The sequence below is a fragment of the Ovis canadensis genome, chromosome 23 (genome assembly GCF_042477335.2).
Source record: "Ovis canadensis isolate MfBH-ARS-UI-01 breed Bighorn chromosome 23, ARS-UI_OviCan_v2, whole genome shotgun sequence".
Lineage (NCBI taxonomy): Eukaryota > Metazoa > Chordata > Mammalia > Artiodactyla > Bovidae > Ovis > Ovis canadensis.
This window is the reverse complement of record NC_091267.1, coordinates 38,723,095-38,744,313: the sequence shown is the minus strand read 5'-3', so window position 1 is coordinate 38,744,313 and position 21,219 is coordinate 38,723,095. Positions and strand designations below refer to the sequence as shown.

The 21,219-nt window shown below is 40.6% G+C and overlaps 1 protein-coding gene and 2 long non-coding RNA genes across 3 annotated transcripts in view; 2 read left to right on the top strand and 1 right to left on the bottom strand.

Annotated features, from left to right (window-relative positions):
- The window catches only part of RNF125 (ring finger protein 125), a 45,118-nt gene extending 39,360 nt beyond the window's left edge, over positions 1-5,758 (top strand). Inside the window, exon 6 of the mRNA XM_069568945.1 lies at positions 3,398-5,758. Within this exon, the coding sequence (XP_069425046.1) occupies positions 3,398-3,484 (87 nt within the window). The 3' untranslated portion in view covers positions 3,485-5,758. The remainder of the gene's footprint in view (positions 1-3,397) is intronic.
- On the bottom strand, positions 4,501-7,782 carry LOC138428308 (uncharacterized). The gene is made up of 2 exons (XR_011252379.1): positions 6,700-7,782; positions 4,501-6,608 (listed from the first exon to the last, which is right to left on the bottom strand). It is a non-coding gene; the product is annotated as an uncharacterized lncRNA (long non-coding RNA).
- A 3,321-nt stretch (positions 7,783-11,103) lies between these two features.
- On the top strand, positions 11,104-19,999 carry LOC138428307 (uncharacterized). Its single transcript, XR_011252378.1, has 3 exons — positions 11,104-12,899; positions 19,385-19,630; positions 19,767-19,999. It is a non-coding gene; the product is annotated as an uncharacterized lncRNA (long non-coding RNA).
- Positions 20,000-21,219: the final 1,220 nt, after the last annotated feature.

The window sequence follows — 21,219 nt, the reverse complement described above, 5'->3', positions numbered from 1 at the left end:
TGACTAGACAGACCTTTGTTGGCAAAGCAATGTCTCTGCTTTTGAATATGCTATCTAAGTTGGTCATAACTTTCCTTCCAAGGAGTAACCATCTTTTAATTTCATGGCTGCAATCACCATCTGCAGTGATTTTGGAGTTCCCAAAAGTAAAGTCTGACACTGTTTCCCCATCTATTTCCCATGAAGTGATGAGACCAGATGCCATGATCTTCGTTTTCTGAATGTTGAGCTTTAAGCCAACTTTTCCACTCCCCTCTTTCACTTTCATCAAGAACCTTTTTAGTTCCTCTTCACTTTCTGCCATAGGGTGATGTCATCTGCATATCTGAGGTTATTGATATTTCTCCTGGCAATCTTGATTCCAGCTTGTGCTTCTTCCAGCCCAGCATTTCTCATGATGTACTCTGCATAGAAGTTAAATAAGCAGGGTGACAATATACAGCCTTGACGTACTCCTTTTCCTATTTGGAACCAGTCTGTTGTTCCATGTCCAGTTCTAACTGTTGCTCCCTGACCTGCATATAGGTTTCTCAAGAGATAAGTCAGGTGGTCTGGTATTCCCATCTCTTTCAGAATTTTCCACAGTTTATTGTGAGCCACACAATCAAAGGCTTTGGCATAGTCAATAAAGCAGAAATAGATGTTTTTCTGGAAGTCTCTTGCTTTTTCCATGATCCAGCAGATGTTTGGAATTTGATCTCTGGTTCCTCTGCCTTTTATAAAACCAGCTTGAACATCTGGAAGTTTACAGTTCACATATTGCTGAAGCCTGGCTTGGAGAATTTTGAGCATTACTTTACTAGCATGTGAGATGAGTGCAGTTGTGCGGTAGTTTGAGCATTCCTTGGCATTGCCTTTCTTTGGGATTGGAATGAAAACTGACCTTTTCCAATCCTGTGGCCACTGCTGAGTTTTCCAAATGTGCTGGCATATTGAGTGCAGCACTTTCACAGCATCATCTTTCAGGATTTGAAACAGCTCAACTGGAATGCCATCACCTCCACTAGCTTTGTTCGTAGTGATGCTTTCTAAGGCCCACTTGACTTCACATTCCAGGATGTCTGGCTCTAGGTGAGTGATCACACCATCATGATTATCTTGGTCGTGAAGATCTTTTTTGTACAGTTCTTTTGTATTCTTGCCACCTCTTCTTAATATCTTCTGCTTCTGTTAGGTCCATTTCTGTCCTTTATCGAGCCCATCTTTGCATGAAATGTTCCCTTGGTATCTCTAATTTTCTTGAAGAGATCTCCAGTCTTTCCAGAGATTCTGTTGTTTTCCTCTATTTCTTTGCATTGATTGCTGAGGAAGGCTTTCTTATCTCTCATTGCTATTCTTTGAAACTCTGCATCCAGATGCTTATATCTTTCCTTTTCTCCTTTGCTTTTCGCTTCTCTTCTTTTCTCAGCTATTTGTAAGGCCTCCTAGACAGCCATTTTGCTTTTTTGCATTTAGCATAGCTTTTGTTCTGCTTTGGTCCATGCATCTTCCTGTGAGAATGATGCATTGTTCCATGAGTCCCTTTCAGCAAATGGGATTGCTTATCATGGGGACATTCATAGCCATGTTCTAGAGTGGTACATTTTATTGTTATGTCTATTGAAATACATGAAATGTTAAGAGTTAAATTTTAATTTGCATATAATTTTCACATGATTTTGACTATTTTCTTTTTATGCAGTTTAAATAGAATTTAATAATTGTTGAAGGCTATCATTTGGAAATTTTCTCCATGCAATCTGATGTGCCCAGGATGATTATCCAGATTCAACACAAGGAAGCTGGGTTTCAGTAACAGTCCTGTCACAACTTGTGACCTTGGGCAATGTATTTAACTTTGGAGCCTCTGTTCATTTGTTAAAGTGAGGACTAAGCAAAGTACATACTGTTTCCGAACGCTCTCATGGGGATTAAATGAGATGATGCACGTCAAGTGATTTACTCAGTTTGGGCATGGATGTTAGGCAAACTGGAGATGGGGAGAGACTAAATGGAAATATTAGGACCACTTGAAGAATGAACAGACCACACCACAGGCTTCATAATCTCTCCTCCATCTCTCAAATAATGTCTTTTCTGGCCACTAAGGCACACAAGCCCTCACAAGAGCCACATGTCATTTTTTCATAAAAGGTAGGGGCTCTTCTATTTATCATAGCTCCATGAGATGTTCTAAAAGCCAGGTTGGTTCCATACCTGTTCTGACTCTTCATTGTTCAGTCCATTCTCTTCAAGATCATTTACATATGACCTGGGGCTGGCCAGGAAGAGGTCACCTAGGTGAGAATACTCTCTGCCCCCTCAAAATCACATTCTTGGATGTGGAAGTGAGGTCAAAACAGTGTTCTTTTGATTTTTGTGTTTCCTCAACTACCAACTACTATGCTAGGCATTTTATGCAAGTTGTCTCATTTCATTCCTTATAGCAACTTCTGTGAAATACATACTTTATGATTATCCTTACTTAGCTATGAAGTATCTGATGCTCAAAAGTTAATAAATTGCCTCAGAACAACCTGGCATTGAAAAAGACCCCAATGCTGGGAAAGATGGAAGGCAGGAGGAGAAAGGGAGACAGAGGATGAAATGGTTGGATGGCATCACCAACTCAATGGACATGAAGTTTGAGCAGACTCCAGGAGATAGTGAAGGACAGGAAAGCCGGGCATGCTGTCATCCATGGGGTTGCAAAGAGTTGGACATGACTTACCTACTGAACAGCAACCTGGCATTAAGTCCAAATATTGTGCTCTGCTCTGTTTTATGACTTTCTTGTGGGCTTTATTTGTTTGCTTTTGTGTTTTAGAGTGAACTTCCAATAAAGATTTTATTTTCTTAGTTTACTGGTGAAGAGGAGATGGGTTGCAGAAGATGGGGCTCTTAGTTTTTGTTTTACTTAGAGAATGTGCTGACCTAAAGTTTTGAATTCAGTTTTGACTTAAGGAGGCAAGGAGAAAGAGCGTTTTGTTTCCAACAGTTTTTTTTTCAGAACTAGATATTCAGTAGTACTGCTGGGAATGGTGAATCATATGAGAGTGTGTTAACTTCACTCCATATTATATGTTTATGTGGAGCATAGCACTCTGACCCAGATTTGTAATATTGGCTAAAAACTATTATAGTTAGATCAGATAAAAAAACTTTAAATTCCAGATCAAGATTATTTTATAAATAATGATAGCTAGTTAACTGATAGACAGTGAAAATGAAATAGAAAATGCACAAGCCCCAGAGCAAAAGTCTTGGGTTCTATGAGTTTTTTGTGTGTGTGTATGGAAACTTGGGGATTGAATTCATTTTATTTGGCAAAATGAGGCATTGTCTTAACATTCGTCCGCCAGTTGCTGAAAACTGTCATGTCTGACTGTATGTTTCTAATTTTTTTTCTTTATTGTAGGATTTCAATATAATTGAGGAAGCTCTTATCCAAAGGGTCTTAGACCGGTCACTTCTGGAATACGTGAATCACTCGAATACCGCATAACTGTATTAAAAGAAAAGAGGGTATCGTACAGTTGCACCATTTTTTTTAAGATGCTGCTTGAAAAATTGTAGGGAAGCTGTCAATGTCTGATGAGCAGAAAAGAGTACAATACATTATATGTTTGTCCATGTTTATTGTTGTATTGCATTTTAAAACTGCTTTCACTTTGATGACTTAGGTCTGTTTTATGTTCTTTCGTTTCTGAGACACTTAACAGCAAAAAAAGTCTCCATCTGCCATTAATACATGAAAGAGAATATAAGGCTTAGTATGTGGGTGAAGGATATTTATTTGCAAATCGGATGACATTGTGTGTAATGTTACATACTGATAACTACTCTTATGATTGGACAAGATAATTAATCTTTGTTCTATGGAGAGTGAAACAAAGTGTGGATACTCAAGGAAATGTGAGATCTGTTCCAGTGCTCATGTTCTAACAACTAATAGAATGATACCCATAACCTTGTATGGGAGTAGGAAAGGAAAATTTTGGAAGTCAACAATGATCATTTAACCAAATCTATAACATAATACTGTAACAATACTGTAATTTCATGTTAGGAATGTATACTTAGTGCTTTGACTTTTTATAACTATGCACATATAAGAATTTAATATTATATTTTTCAAATATTTGTAGCTTATTATTTAGAAATATTTCTATAATATAGGCAACTTCTTAAGAACCATCAGCTGAGATTTACAGCAGAAGTATTCCCATCCATAATTTTTAGTGGAAAATCCTAAGGGCTTTGATTTTTTTTTTCTTAGTTTTATCTTTTAGAAAAATTAAACAAATACTGAAAACCAAACAAAAGACGTATAGCTTATTTCATTATTGTAAGGAAACAGTGTTTTAGAACTCTGCCAGTCACCTTGGATGTCCTCTGTGTCCTGTCAAAGTTAACAACCCTCTTCCCCAGCCCCGCAGAAGTAACCACTACATTGATTTTAACAGTACTCACTTCCTTGTATTTCTTAGTTTATCCCCCAAGTCTGTATCTCTATACTAGTTTTTTTTTTTAATACTAGTTTTTAATCTTACTCACTTAAAATTACTTTGTTAGCTATATCTCTTAATGTCTCTTTTTAATATATGGGTTCCCCCTTCTTTCTTTCCCTTAAAATTTATCTGTTGAAGAACCTGGTCTTATACATACCCAACTATCTGTATTTTGTTAATAGCATACTCATGGCTCAATTCAGCATGTTCTTCTGTCATCTGGATATGATACATGGATCCAGAGGTTTGAGCAGACTCAGGTTCAACCTTTTGACCAGACTATATAGATCATGGTGTATTATTTCAACAGAGGGCAGAGAATGTCTGGTTTGCTCTTTTTCTGATGTCAGCTGAAATGGATATGCCTAGATCCACTGATTTGTTGTGGGTTAGAGTTTCTGTCATTTCTTTTTCATTTATTAGTTGGAACATTTTTATATATAAAGAGATGTTCCCCCTGTCTACTGTTTGTTTAACCAGTGGTCAAGTTCATAGAGGAAAAGAAAAATAAATACTTGAATCTTCTCCTTGATTTATCAATTTTCAGGCTTATAAACTTGTTTTCTATCATCTTCTGTACATCACTTTTTTAAGTGTAGTGAACTCATGGATTTAAACATACTTGATGGACTTTAATCCATGTTGAGTATTGCCCTATTAAAGCTCAAATTGTCCTGTTTTTGGTCATTGGGAGCCTTATCAAGTTGACTCTGAGTCCTTTCGACACTACTCTAGCAGTCTTTAATGGCTTCCTGTAGTCTCCTGTGACAAGTCTCCAGGCTCAACTTGTATGTTTTTGCACCAGATCTGGAATCGGCCATTTCTCTTAAGAAGCTTGGTTCCTTCAGTGAGAAACAGTGCTTCAAAACCATATTTGGGACTGTCAGATTTGTTGTCGCTAGATTGATTATTGTTTCTAGGAGAGAGCTAAGAAATACCTTTTTTTTCCTCTAAGATAGAACACTTTATGAGTTATTTTGATATTTCCAAATCAAATTAAGTACTGCAAGGTTTTTGCCTAATCCTTTCTATTACAGTTGTGTCTTTTATTTTTCTGTACTGAGAGTCCAGATTTTCAAGGACATAAGAATATCCCACAGTTGTTTGTTTTCTTCAACTGCCTTACAAATGCAACAGTCTCAAAATAATAATACTAATAAACCACTACCATTATGATAGCTGGAACAATTAAAAATGTTTTTCATTTGTTCTCCCCAATCTTCTATTTTTAAAGTTGTACTAAAAAATAAATAAATAAAGTTGTATGATATCAACGTTTTCAGGCAATTCTCTGGTGGTCCAGTGCTTAGGATTCTGTGCTTCCACTGCCAGGGAACCTTGTTCAATTCCTGTTTGGGAAACTAAAATCCCATAAGCCACATGGCTCAGAATATACTGGTGTAATCTACAATACTCTCTCCCTTCTACCCTCCATCTAGTCTTTAGTTCTTCAAGTAACTATATGCTTAGTGCTTGCCACCACTCCTTTGATGGTTCCATTTTTCATATTTGGCTCTTTAACAACAAGTCTGGATATGGAATATTTCCATCTTGAAAGCAAGCAAAGAAGTTATAAAGACTAGTGATTTCAACTCATGAGGATAAAACATTTTTTGATTATAGTTAGTTTCTTAATTGTAACTGTTTGTAAACTTCTTTGTTTATAAATGTAGTCATAGTCACGTTCCCCTAAATTTTCTGTAGTAAATTTTCCATTACTTCTTCAAAACCTGGTTTACTATTCTACCATCCACAACAAGATGATGAGAAAAAAGCATAAACCTGGATGAAATCTACAGGCTTTCTTTCCTCCCTTTTGCTTTTTTCCTTTAACTTATTTGGCTGCACTGGGTCTTAGCCGCAGCACACAGACTCTCTAGTTGCAACATTCGAACTCTTAGTTGCAGAATGTGGGATCTAGCTCCCTGACCAAGGATCAAACCTGGGCCCTCTGCATTGAGAGCACAGAGTCTTAGCTACCGCCAGGGAAGTCACTTCCTCCTATTTTAGATACTGGCTCCAAGCTTGCTTTTCACAGTTGCTAACAACTGACAACAGATTTGAAGTTTCACGACATCTCTTCCTGCAGTTTGGATGGGTTATCCAATAAAGCAGAACCTACTGGGCAACAAAGACAAAAGGAGAGGAACTTCCCAGAGATACGACATCTCTTCCTGCAGTTTGGATGGGTTATCCAATAAAGCAGAACCTACTGGGCAACAAAGACAAAAGGAGAGGAACTTCCCAGAGATAATCATTAGATTGAAAAATCTCATCCCTGAAAAATAAAAGAATATATTTCCGAGTATGAATACTTACTAACCAGAAAATAAATTTTGGTTAATTCTGAGCAATACAAAGGTATCCTTAAATCTGTAAAACATGAAAAAACTTCCAAACTTAAAAACTGTATTGTGAGTAAAGCTTTAAGTCACCTGCCACTGTTAAACCTCAGTACAGCAATTCTGCCTCCTGTCTTTTGGTTCCTCTTATGATAAGTTTACCCCCTTGTTCAGCCGCTGGTTTACGTCTGACTCTGCCACCCCATGGAGTGCGGCTCTCCAGGCTTCCCTTCCTTCACTATTTCCCGAAGTTTGCCCCCTACAGGACAAATGAGGTGCTGGCCGCCGAAATTATTTTATCTTTTGCATATTTTGAGTTCTAAAATAGTGATGTGCAACTCTTATTCATTGTTTCACTGTGCCTTTAACTTTTATTAAAAAAATTTATGACATTGTTTTAAAAAAATGAAAACCAGTATTTGAAGCTTTTGATTAATAACAAAAATCTTGTTCCTTTTTTTTTTAATGTTTCAAGGCCTTTTGAGGGAAAAACTGATTCACATGTGATTCTTAAAAGGCTAAAGTCTTTAAATCCTACAAAAAGCTATGGAGATTTTCCTTTAACGTGTTTTTTCTCCCAAGTTTCTAAAATGTATGTTGAGAAATTGGATTGCGAGTCTATGATGAAGATACTTCTAAGTCAGATCTCTGAAAAGGTCTTAGTTCAAATGATATTGCTTTATTACTTTTACTGGGTGCTATATGTCTTGTGTTTTCAAGTGAGCTTAACAACAGTTATTAAATGTGTTTAGCATATAATTAGTACCTTCGATTAGCATTGAAGTTACTTTTAAAGGTCACTAAGAGATTCATCCTTTTATTCAACTGCAAAAACTCTGTATAATGATCAGAATTTAAAACATACAATTCTTTTTCTTCTGTAAATATGTATTATTGTGAGAAATAAAGAATGGCAGGACCATTGCTTTCATTAAAATATCTACAGTGTACGTTTTTTTTTTTTTTTTGGCTATGCTGGGTCTTCATTGCTTCAAGGACTTTTCTCTAGTTATGGGGAGCCAAGCTACTCTATGGGCTTCTCTGATAACTCAGTTGGTAAAGAGTCTCCCTGCAGGGCAGGAGACCTGGGTTGGGAAGATTCTCTGGAGAAGGAAATGGCAACCCACTCCAGTATTCTTGCCTGGAAAATCTCATGGACAGAAGAGCCTGGCGGGCTACAGTCCATGGGTCTGGTTGCAGTGCACAGGTTTCTTCTCATTGTGGTGGCTTCTTTTAGAGCACAGGCTCTAGAGCACAAGCTTAATAGTTGCACACGAGTTTTGTTGCTCCACTGCTTGTGGGATCTTCCTTGATCAGGGATTGAACCTACGTCTTCTGCATGGGCAAGCAGATTCTTTACCACTGAGCCACCAGGAAAGCCCTCTACTGTGACTGTTCTTAAATACGGATCTTGATAATGTTTTACATTTAATACCCTTTTCATGCTTTTAAACCTGATATTTTTAAATTGTCATCATTCAACAATATCTATCGCAGAAATACACCTTCGTTTAGGCCAGTAGTTCCTGGTCAGAGGCAATTGTGCCTCTCGGAACATTTGACAACGTCTAAAGGCATTGGGGGTTGTCATAACGGGGATGTGCTATTGCCCAGGATGTGGGTCAAGGCCACGGATGCTACTCAACGTTCCACGATACACGGGACAGTCCCTCACAACAAGAATTTCCGTGCCCAAAATGTCAGTAGTAGTGAGGTTGAGAAATCCTGGTTTAAGTCAAGGTAATGCTAAGCACCATGGGAATTATATTATTGGTTCTGCTTCCAAGGGGCTCCACTGAAATTTAAAAAGCCAGACGAAGATGAATGTTGTGTATCCTCCTCCCTGCTAAATACATAATAAGCTTTGGGTGGCTGTAGCTCCAGTTCAGAATATGCTAAAACATAAGAAAGTTTTTTGGATTCTTCACAAGAAGCACAGGCCAGAACACAGGTCTTAAGGGCATTATCTGTGATTGACTGTTTTCTGAGTGACATCGTGAAAGATATTGGGAACCCAGAATTGTTTGGGAAGACTTAACCTTTATCACTTAGGTTATAGTTATTGAAGTAAATAAGGTAAAATATAACAGAGGTGTTGCTGCAAAAATATCGGCTTTCTCTGTACACTGAAGCTGAATAAAAAATATGGAGACAGAGTTTAGAAGAAATAGAATGGCTTCAATCCTCAGCCAGCCCGAGGGGAAACAGCAGGCTAGAGCCTCAAGAACTTGCTCTCCCCCACTCCCCCATCTCCAATCCCCTGCTAGGGGAACCGAGAGACTTTATATAACCTGGGTCTCATAGTCTTAGGGCTCACAGTAAAAAAAGGTCTTGCATTCTTCCTGCTTTGTTTCAAAACAGTCATAGCTAGCATCTGGTAGCCTGGTAATTGGGCCTGGCAGTCCAGTAGCCCAGTCATTGAGTCCATTTGTCCTGGTTTATTGTACTATGGCCTTTTTTCTAAAATGCAAATAGAAAACTACAAAGGGTGGGCTGTGGTAAAGGTAAGCACCAGGTACAGGATGTAATTAGCATAGAGTCAATAATAGGCACAGAATGTAGCTCATGCAGAGTTAGGGAGTGATAGATGCAGGATGTAATTTACATAGTAGGTTAATTTTGAGAAAAGCAAATTTAGTTACAGTCTACAGATTAGGAATAGTTAAAGTAAAAACTAGAAGTGACCAAGTCTGCTCACTGTTTCCTTTATCTTTTTTTGTTCTCGGAAAAGAAAAGAAAGTAAAACTCATTCCTCTTTTTTTCTTTTCACTGTGACAGAGACTCACCTATGTCTGAGATCCCAAACCTAAGAAATATTAAGTTTTTACCTTAGGTTTAGAACATCTGATATCTTAATCCTGCAGGCTTCAGAGAAGGCCATGCATGGGTCTTGATGAGGGAAAATTATTGTCCCAAAGCAGCCATTTAAGGTAAAATGGGGACTTCCCTGGCTGTTCAGTGGTTAAGACTTCTGTTTCCACTGCAGAGGACATGGATTTGATCCCTGGTTAAGGAACTAAGAGGAGAAGGCAATGGCACCCCACTCCAGTACTCTTGCCTGGAAAATCCCATGGATAGAGGAGCCTGGTAGGCTGAAGTCCATGGGGTCGCTGAGGGTCGGACACGACTGAGCAACTTCACTTTCACTTTTCACTTTCATGCATTGGAGAAGGAAATGGCAACCCACTCCAGTGTTGTTGCCTGGAGAATCCCAGGGATGGGGGAGCCTGGTGGACTGCCGTCTACGGGGCCGCACAGAGTCGGACACGACTGAAGCGACTTAGCAGTAGCAGTGGCAGCAGGGAACTAAGATCCTGCATGGTGCAGTCAGAAAGAAAGGCACAATGAAGTTGAAACAGATTGGTCAAGATAGATTAGGTCATGCTTCCATGCTTTGATTACAAATAACCCCCAATCTCAGTCTTCACCCAAAGTCTACTGACCTTGGCAGTTGAATCTCAGCAGTTCTTGGCCTTGGCAAGAACTGAATCTTGGCAGTTCTTGACCTTGGCAAGAACTAAATCTTGGCAGTTCTCCAGCCTCAGAATTCCAGCTTGCTTTGATCTCACGGTTCTTGCATATCACCTCCCCAGCCACTCCTCACCATAAGGGACAGGAGAGTGTATTACACAGGTCATTTCCACTCATCTCATTTGCTCCAGCAAGTCATGGCCACCCCCTTGGACAGCAAGGAGATCAAACCAGTCAATCCTAAAGGAAATCAACCCTGCAAATTCATTGGAAAGACTAATGCTGAAGCTCCAATACTTTGGCCACCTGATGAGTCAACTCATTGGAAAAGACCCTGATGCTGGACAAGATTGGAGGCAAAAGGAGAAGGGGCCAGCAGAGGGTGAGATGGTTAGACAGCATCACCAACTCAGTAGACATAAATCTGAGCAAACTGGAAGACGGTGAAGCACATAAGAGGCTGGTGCACTGCAGTCCGTGGGGTTGCAAAGAGTCAGACAGGACTTAGCAACTGAACAACAACAACAATTTCAAGACATTGGAAAAGGGCGATTTCAAGTAGAAAAGAACTGGATTTTAGGATATAATATTAATGCCAACCACAGAGGTACTAGCCAAGAAAAGTTGATAGAAAAGCTGAGGTCTAGGAAGATGAGGTAAAAGATTTTTTAAATATCTATGAAAAAGAGGGATGGCAAGTCAAAACAAGACTGGCCTTTTAGAAACATGAAGTGATATTCATTTTTGCCATGGCAGTTTTTCATTAACTTTCCTCAAAATTTGGAATCAGTTTACCAAATGAAAAGCCTGTCTATTTCTCAAACATATGACAATAATTTCTTTTTTAAAAAATCATTTTTCTTGTTCCTTGAAAGAAACACCAAGTATATTCTCAGTCGTTTACCACTGTATTTTCCCAGTATACATCTAGTATACATTCATCAGAACCACCTGGGTTACTTGGTATAATTGCACTTTTCTTGGCCCTCCCCAGATGTACAGAATTAGAAAGTCTGAAATTCTGATGGATTCATCAGCAAGTCATCAAAATGTATTCAAATCTATCAATTTCTCACCATCTCTATGATTAGTAATAATCATACTTTTAGTAATAATCATAATTTTAGTCTAAACTATCATATCTTTCCTGGATCCCTATAGTAAATATCTAATTAGCCTCTCTCCACTTACATTGTTGAACCAGCATCAAAAGAACCGACAGAGAAATCTTCACAAACATAACTCTAATCATGCCCCTCTCTCTACCCACAGCTTAAAATGCTCCAAGGGCTTCTCACTATTACTTGGATAAAATCTAAATGGCTTTCCATTCCCTTCCAAAGTCCCTCATGATCTGGCCCCTGCCTATTTCTCCGATTTCATCTATACTCAATTCCTTAATCCCTACATTTCAGCTACGCTGGTCTTCGAATTAATTAAGCAAACCAGGATTAGTGGTTCCTGCACCTCAGCACTTCCTGTTCCTTCTGTTTGAAAAGCCCTTTCCAGGATTTGACATGGTTGCCTTCTAGTCATTAAACTCCCAGCTCAACTGTCATCTTCTCATAAAGGATTTTCCTCATAATTCTAGCCAGTCATTTCCCTCTTTTGTCTATATCCTATTATAGTGTTGTAGCCACGTGTTTGGGGAAACAAACTCACTCAGGACAATGCAGATAGTGGAGTGCAGTTTATTACACCAGCGGGCCCAAGGCAGTCTCCTTAGCCAAGAAACTCAACCAGTTTTTATGAAAACCTTATATACCCTAAGTGTATGCTGCTGCTACTGCTGCTAAGTCATTTCAGTCGTGTCCGACTCTGTCCAACCCCATAGACCGCAGCCCACCAGGCTCCCCAATCCCTGGGATTCTCCAGGCAACAACACTGGAGTGGGTTGCCATTTCCTTCTCCAATGCATGAAAGTGAAAAGTGAAAGTGAAGTTGCTCAGTCATGTCAGACTCTTAGCGACCCCATGGACTGCACCCTACCAGGCTCCTCTGCCCATGGGATTTTCCAGGCAAGAGTACTGGAGTGGGGTGCCATTGCCTTTTCCGACCCTAAGTGTCTGTTTCCCTGAAACTAGTCTGAACAAAGGAAAAAGAAAGATACAATCAAAGTTAACCCGTGATTCATATGCCTTAAGCCTAGGTAGTTAACAGTGGACAATTATCAATAGGCCTGTGGTCATACCCCAATAAGCATAGGACAATGTATGATTCTATTCGGTTACATAGATAACTAGAGTATTCTTTTAGGCAATGGAGAGCCCTGGGGCTCTTCCTTCCAGGGGCCTGGTTTTCCAGTTGGTTAGTCGTTTCCATAGATACTAGGCATATAGCTGAAAGTCCACAGTCTGGCCCAACACGGAGCCCTGCTTTCAAGATAGAGCCTGTTCTGTTTCCTCCTTCAATAGTTTCTGCTTAACTACTATTAGAATTTGAAATTGGTGTATATGTTTATTTTCTTTCTTTCTTTTTTTTTTTTTTGAGTGTGTCCCTTCTCCAGAATATAAATTATTTGAGTGCAAGTACACACCACTAACTTACCAACATCTTAACGTGCATCTTAAGACAACATCCAAAACAGTGGCACATGGTAAGTACTCGGTAGATATTTCTGCTGTCTATACTATCATAGTTATTGGTAATATAAAGACATAATGTTTTTATCACATAAAGTTCATAAGAGTGATAAAAACATTAAACCCCTGTAATCTGGCTAAGTCTTTATGAAACTAAGCAGAAGTGTAAGTTTGTAACAATACCTCAGTAAATAAGTGTCTTGTTCAACTTAGCTGACTATAAGAAAATACCATAGGCTGTTAAAAAAAGAATGAAAGAATGCCATTTGCAGCAACATGGATGAACCTAGAGATTATCATAAATCAGAGAAAAAGAAAAATGACATCACTTATATGTGATATCACTTATATGTGATATCACTTATACCATATGATTACCACTTATGTGAAATCTAAAACACGATACAAAGGAAGTAATTTAGAAAACAGACTCACAGATGTAGAAAACAAACTTAAGTTTGCCAAAGGGGAGATAAGGTGGGGGAAGGATAAATTTGGAGTTTGGGATCAACAGATACAAACTATTTTATATAAAATAGAAAAACAACAAGGTCCTACTGTATAGCACAGAGAACTATATTCAATATCGATGGACATGAATCTGAGTGAACTCCAGGAGTTGGCGATGGACAGGGAGGCCTGGCGTGCTGCAATTCATGGGGTCGAAAAGAGTCGGACATGACTGAGCCACTGAACTGAACTGAACTGATGATAGACCATAATGGAAAAATATATATGTGTGTATGTGCGCGTGTGCTAAGTCACTTTAGTTGTGTCTGACTCTTTTGAGACCCCATGGACTGCAGCCCATCAGGCTTCTCTGTCCATGGAATTCTCCAGGCAAGAATACCAGAGTGGGTTGCCATTTCCCTCTCCAAGGGATCTTCCCCACTGAGGGATCGAACCCAGGCCTCCTGCATTACAGGCTCATTCTTTACCATCTGAGCCACTAGGGAAGCCACTAACCGTATAGGCTGGGTGGCTTAAATAACCGACATCTATTTCTTACAGTTCTGGAGGCTGGGAAATTCAAACACAGGTGTCAGCAGATTCGGTTCTGGCTGAGGGCCATCTTTCTGGCTTGTTGATGGCCCCTTCTTGCTGTATCCTCACATGGCAGAGACAATGCGCTCTGGTCTCTTCGTCTCCTCATAAGAGTACTAATCTGCTCATGACCTCATCTAAACCTCATTACCTGCACAGATCCACCTTCAAGTACCATCACATACAGGGTTAGGACTGCAACAGGAATTTTGGGAGTGCAGACTGAAAAAAGTCACAACCTAGATGTTGAGTGTTGTTTCATTTGGTGGGAATTTTTAAGACTTCAAGCTCCAGAGATAGCATCTCAAGTGACCCTGAGGGAACTGTTGGGGGTGGGGAAGTCAGGTTAAGTAGAAGTTTGCAACAAGTGGTAGGTGGTCTGAATATCAAAAGGTTACAGTTAATTAAGGAAAACCAGATATTTCAAGTTGAGGAATTTAGCATTTAGCGCTTTTCTGTGTATAGAAAGATGCAAGAGTCTGGTCTTACTGAAATCATTCCTTTTATATGCATCTCAGCTATCTAGGGCCACTGCTAACCGTGGGGAGAGGCTGATGGCTGCCAGATAGCAGACATTGTTTTTCCTGGACGCCTTCAGGCTCAGAAATTCACATTTGGAATCGCTGATTGCTGTGACTTCCTTGTTTATTGATATGGCAGGAAATACTCCATTTCACAGGGGCCACAAACATTCAGCCTATAACAGGAGGTGCACAATAACATAAATATGGACAGGGAGGCCTGACTTGCTGTGGTCCACGGGGTCGTGAAGAGTCATACATGACTGAGTAACTGAACTGAACTAAGAATCGAGAGAAATGAATAATAAAGCCCACATATAAAACATGTGCAAGTATAGTAATTACATCATTCATTTGAACTCTATAATGATGTTTCATTTTTCTATCTTAACACAATGTCTGATATAATGTAAGCTCTCAGTAAATATTTTGTGAATCAGTCTATTAAAATTTCTTAGCTGGTGCAGAGAAGATGTGGAGGAACTGGCACATTGTGGTTGTGTTAGTGGTATAATGTACACATTCCAGAGCAGCCTGGTAGTGGCACCTTACCTCCCCTTGTAATAAATTTCATAATTTCTCTGAGAAGACTTCTTGTTTGAGCCATCGAACCAGAGTCAATCACCCTTTATATCACTAGACCACACTATCTCTAGACCACACCTCCAATTGCTACAGCTACCATACTGTATTCCTTTGTTTATATTTCTGATACTCATGAGATTGGGAGTTCCTTAAAGGCAAGGGTTATATTCAGAGGGCCTTACTATAAGCTCAGTAGTCATTGTTCACTTGCTCAGTTGTGTCCGACTCTTTGCAACCCCATGGACTGCAGCATACCAGGCTTCCTTGTCCATCACCCTCTCCCAGAGCTTGCTCAGACTCATGTCCATTGAGTTGGTGATGCCATCCAAGCATCTCGTCTTCTGTCGTCCCCTTCTCCTCCTGCCCTCAATCTTTCCCAGCATCAGGGTCTTTTCTGATGTGTCGGTTCTTTGAATCAGTGTCCAAAGTATTGGAGCTTCAGCATCAGTCCTTCAGCTCAATACATGTGTGTCAATTTGCTAGCGCTGTCACATCATAACACCATACACTGTGTGGCTTAAGCAGAAATTTATTTTCTCACAATTCTGGAGACAGACTCCATCATCAAGAAGTTTAGTTTCTGGTGAGGGCTCTTTTCCTGGCTTACAGACAGTCACATTCCCACTGTGTCCTCACATGGCATAGAGAGGGAGCAAGTAATTCAACATTCTGGTGTCTCTTTTTATAAGGGTACTAATCCCGTCATGAGGGTACTTCATCTTACCCTTATTACCTCCCAAAGACCCTGTCTCCAAGCCATTACATTGGAGCTTAGGGGTTTCAACATAGGCATTTGAGGGAGCACAAAAGCAGACCATAAATAACAGCTTGTTTGTTGAGTGGAAAAATGAGTGGCCGACAAGTGATCAAAATATTCTTGTTAGCTCCTCAGTATATATTTTTTTCTCTAATAAAGTATTTGTGGCAGGGGGAGGGAGCAAAATTATAATAAAAAGAGCAACTTTATGTTGAATTTACTCATTACTATTTCCCCAGAACTTACCACAGTGCCATGCATCTATAAAGGAAAGTGAAAGTGAAGTCACTCAGTCATGTCCGACTCTTTGCAACCCCATGGACTGCAGCCTACCAGGCTCCTCCATCCATGGGATTTTCCAGGCAAGAGTGCTGGGGTGGATTGCCATTTCCTTCTCCAGGGGATCTTCCCGACCCAGGAATTGAACCCAGGTCTCCCGCATTGCAGGCAGGTGCTTTACCATCTGAGCCACCAGGGAAGCCCATAGGCACTCAATAAATATCTAATGAGGAGCTTCCCTGGCGGCTCAGATGGTAAAGCACCTGCCTGCAATGCAGGAGACCCAGGTTCGATCCATGAGTTGGGAAGAACTCCCGCAAAAGGGAATGGCTATTCACTCCAGTATTCTTGCCTGAAGAATTCCATGGACAGAGGAGCCTGGTGGGCTGCAGTCAATGGCATCACATAGAGTCAGACACGACAGAGCAACTAACACTTTTCAAATATCTGATGATAAATTAGTGAACAAATTATAGTTTGAGAAGCATAAGCAAGATATTCTTAATGAATAAGGTCTTCAGGCCAGAGGCAGCTCTTCTCTTCAGAGATACATTTGTCAAGTGGGCCAAACTACTAGACTGCTTTTCTTCTAGAGAGTTCTAAAGTGGCCATTCAGTCCAGAAATATAGTTCCTGAATGACAAGCAGTATTATGTCACTTTCATTCATATCTTGCTAATTCTGAAGGACAACTGTACATTATATATTATAGTTGCTGAGTTTAACTTGCTCCCGATTATCAGTGTATTAATGTAAAGTTAACCTGAGCAACTAAACAAAACCCAGGTAATCAGATAAAACAAAGGAAATATTTAGATCTAATATCTACTATATTTTTATATGCCTCTAAGTGTATTTCACCTTGTCCCCTTAACACATTCTTAATAATACATGCAAAAAGATCAAAGTCTTACTGTGAAACCATACTATCCTTTGACAGTATTTCAAGAGTGTGTTTTCCAGAAAATTCAGTCTTGAGGTGTTTTGGTTTTAAAATTACCTTGGTGGAGACTTCGCTAATGGTCCAGTGGCTAAGGCTCCTCGTTCCCAACACAGGGCCAGGTTCAATCCCTGGTCAGTGAAGTAGTTCCCACATACCACAACTAAGAGTTTGCATGCCTCAGTGAAGATCAAAGATCCCACGTGCCACAACTAAGACCCAACCCAGCCATATAAATACATAAATATTAAAATAAAAGTGAAAACTACTTTAGGGTAATTCTCTGGTGGTCCAGTAGTTAGGACTCCTCCCTTCCCCTGCAGGGAGCATGAGTTTGATCCCTGATTGAGGAACTAAGATCCTGCAAACTGCACAATGCAGCCAAAAATTTGTAATAAACATTTTTTATTATTATTTTATTGATAGAGTAGTCAAACTCTTAGAAACAGAAAATAGGACGGTGGTTGTCAGAGGGTAGAGGGAAGGGGAAAATAAGAGTTGTTGTTCAATGGGTATAGAATTTCAGTTTTGCAAGATGAAAAAGTTCTGGAGACCTGTTGCATAACAAGGTACATAGAGTTAACATTACTGCACCACACAGTTAAAAATGGTTAAAATGGAAATTTTTGTTACTTTCTTTTTTACCACAATAAACAAACAAACAAAATTGGTATGTGGGTAAACCAAATACCAATTTATATACCAAATATATAGTTTTATGACACCCAGTTTGGGAAATTATAATCGTTGCTGAAATTTAGGAAGGAACTGTCATGTCACTGGTGAAGCCCTTGAGAATCCAAAATAAAAGGTTTAAATATAGAGACTGAACAGTGCTCCTCCCTGTTACTATTTTTTTCACCCACAGATCTCTCTCCAGACTTAAGGTGAAACTTAGAGTACACAGCTTTGTTTGCTTGTTTTTTCCCCCATTTGCATCGGCTGTATGTTCTCTTAGATATTTACTGATTTGAGTCGCCACTTATTTATAGGATTTTTGATGGGATGCTTGGAAAGAGAAGGCAGTTCTTGTTTTCATTATGGGTACTATTGAAACTGGTGTGAGCTTCCCAGGTGGCTCAGTGGTAAAGAATCCGCCTGCCAGTGCAAGAGAGGCAGGCTGGATTCCTGGATTCCTGGGCCAGGAAGATCCCATAGAAAAGGAAATAGCAACCCACTCCAGTATTCTGACCTGGAAAATCCCATGGGCAGAGGAGCCTGGTGGGCTACAGTCCACGGGGTAGCAAAGAGTCGGACACGACTGGGCTGTTGAAACTGAGCTGGATCCTATGGCCCTCCCAGATATAGTAGTCTTTCTGTGTCCCCTCATTTCTTGTTTGTAAGAAAAAGGCTTCACTTCTCGGACCTTCTATGAGTCCCAAAGGGCAGGCTCAGACAGTTACCCATCAAAGAAATGAGGGAATACAGGAACAAAGGAAAGGCCTAGCGATGGGGCAGGGTGTGCAGAGCAATCTGATAGACACTTCTCAGAAACTAAGACCCACTCCGCCCCTTGCCCCAACTCAGTGTGGAGGATGGTAACTTCAGGTTGGATACAAGCAGGTGGACCCCAGACTGATTGTTGTTGTTTACTCTCTGAATCGAGCCAACTCTTTTGTGACCCCAGGAACTATAGCTCATGCTCCTCTGTCCATGGAATTTCCCAAGCAAGAATACTGGAGTGGATTGCCATTTCTTCCTCCAGGGGATCTTCCCCACCCACGGGTTGAACCCGCATCTCCTGTTTTGCAGATTCTTTACCACTGAGCCACTAGGGAAGCTCCCAGAATGATTGGAGCCAGCCAAATAAATAAACAAAAATTTTTATAAAGAAGAAAGGAATCATTTGCTGGACTGAAGTGAAGAAGTTCCCTGATTCACTTCCCTTTCTCTGTATAAGACTAAAATGTTGACTGAGAAAGTGTGAGATCTTGGCCACCGGGGAGGGATTAATGGCAGATTTGGGGTACCGGACTCCCTGGGCTACACCACAGGGCCCCACACTGGCTCCCATCCTGACAAACAGGATGGGGGGAGGGGCATGGCAAAGTACACTGGACTGGAATTCAGGGTGGGGGCAGGGTGAGGTTCTAGAACAGCGGTCCCCAACCTTTTTGGCAATTTTTTCATGGTGGGGGGTGGAGATGGTCCGGGCAGTAATGGGAGCAATGGGGAGCAATGGGGAATGGCAGATGAAGCTTCAGTTGTTTGCCCACTGCTTGCCCACTGCTCACCTCCTGCTCTGCAGCCCAGTTTCTAACAGGCTGAGGACCGCAGTTCTAGAAGATAGAGTTTTCCGTCAGCCCAGGGTGTTTCTTCAATCACTCTGAGACAAAGTTTGTCAAACAGTGCCCTATATGTGTGTTATCCTCAGAGTTGCTGCTGCTGCTGCTGCTAAGTCGCTTCAGTCGTGTCCGACTCTGTGCGACCCCATAGACGGAAGCCCACCAGGCTCCCCCTTCCCTGGGATTCTCCTGGCAAGAACACTGGAGTGGGTTGCTATTTCCTTCTCCGATGCGAGAGAATGAAAAGTGAAAGGGAAGTCGCTCAGCCGTGTCCGACTCTTAGCAACCCCATGGACTGCAGCCTACCAGGCTCCTCCGTCCATGGGATTTTCCAGGTAAGAGTACTGGAGTGGGGTGCCATTGCCTTCTCTGGAGTTGCTGCTAACAAATAGGAAATCTATGAGGCAAGCCCAGACTTGTCTCTAATTTAGCAGCCTGTGACCTGACACAGTTTTTGGTGTTTACTTTCAGGAAGTTCCCTGAAAATGAAACTGATAAACAGAAGACTAAAATTTTATCGAACTGTAGCACCAGCAGAAACCTAACCTGTATAACAGGCCTGTGATTCATTAAAATCAATGGTGCAGAATTTATGAAAATTCATCAAAGATGATCAAAACAGATGTATTTTATTGTATTTAAATAATACCTCAATAAAGTTGATTTTTAAAAATAAATAAAATCAACCAGGCAGAATATCCCAATTCCTAGAGTCTCAAGAAGGGTCTCATTTTTTTTTTTTAACTTAAAAAATTTATTTATTTGGCTGCACAAATTCTTAGTTGCAGCATACAGGATCCATGCTCCCCAACCAGGGATTGAACCCAGGCCCCCTGCACTGGGAGCTTAGAGTCTAGGCCATTGGACTACCAGGGAATTCCCTTAACTTTTTATTTTGTATTGGAGTATAGTCAATTGACAATGTGACAGTTTCAGGTGAACAGCAAAGGGACTCAGCCATACATAGACATGTATCCATTCTCCCCCAAACTTCCCTCCCCTCCAGGATGCCCGATAACATTGAGCAGAGTTCCCTATATACAGTAGGTCCTTGTTGGTTATCCATTTTAAATACAGCAATGTGCACATGTCGATCCCAAGCTCCCTAACTATCCCTTCCCCTCATCAGGAAGAGTCTCATTTTTACATCCAATACTTTTAACAAAATGCAATTACAAATAAAATAGACCCCTCCCTTCTTATACAGGAGAGTCTATTCTAAGGTCCTTTTAGATGTTCCCCTGACAACAGTAATGATCCCAGCCAGCAGTATCAGAGTCCGATTCACTGACAATAGGATTCTCACCACAGTCAAGTCAACCAAACGATGCTCACGGGACTCAGTGGTTCCCTGCTTTGCTCCATTAACTCTGTACAACAGCAGACACTACATAGTCTATGGTTTCTTCTCCTCTCTCCACGTTCTGAGTGGAAGTTCTTATTGTAGTTGTATTTGTTCTGCATTGTGGTACCTAAGAGGGGGTGGATAGGGATTACATTTATGACTTAGTCTAAGATTGCAGGTAGAGGACTTCCTTGGTGGTCCAGGTTAAGTCTCTGCTTTCCCCCTAAGAGGGGTGGATAGGGATTACATTTATGACTTAGTCTAAGATAGCAGGTAGAGGACTTCCTTGGTGGTCCAGGTTAAGTCTCTGCTTTCCAGTGCAGGGGGCGCAGGTTGGATCTCTGGTGTGGGACCTAAGATCTCACAGGCTGCAGAGTGTGGCCAAAAATTTAAAAATAAATAAATAACACTTGTTTCTAAAAAAGACAGCAGGATGATGAGATATGAAAACTGACCCAGGGGAATTCCTTGGCAGTCGGGTGGTTGGGGCTCTGTGCTCTCACTGCCAAGGACACGGGTTCAATCCTTGGTCAGGGAACTAAGATCCCACAAGCCACAGGATGTACCCAGCCAAACAAA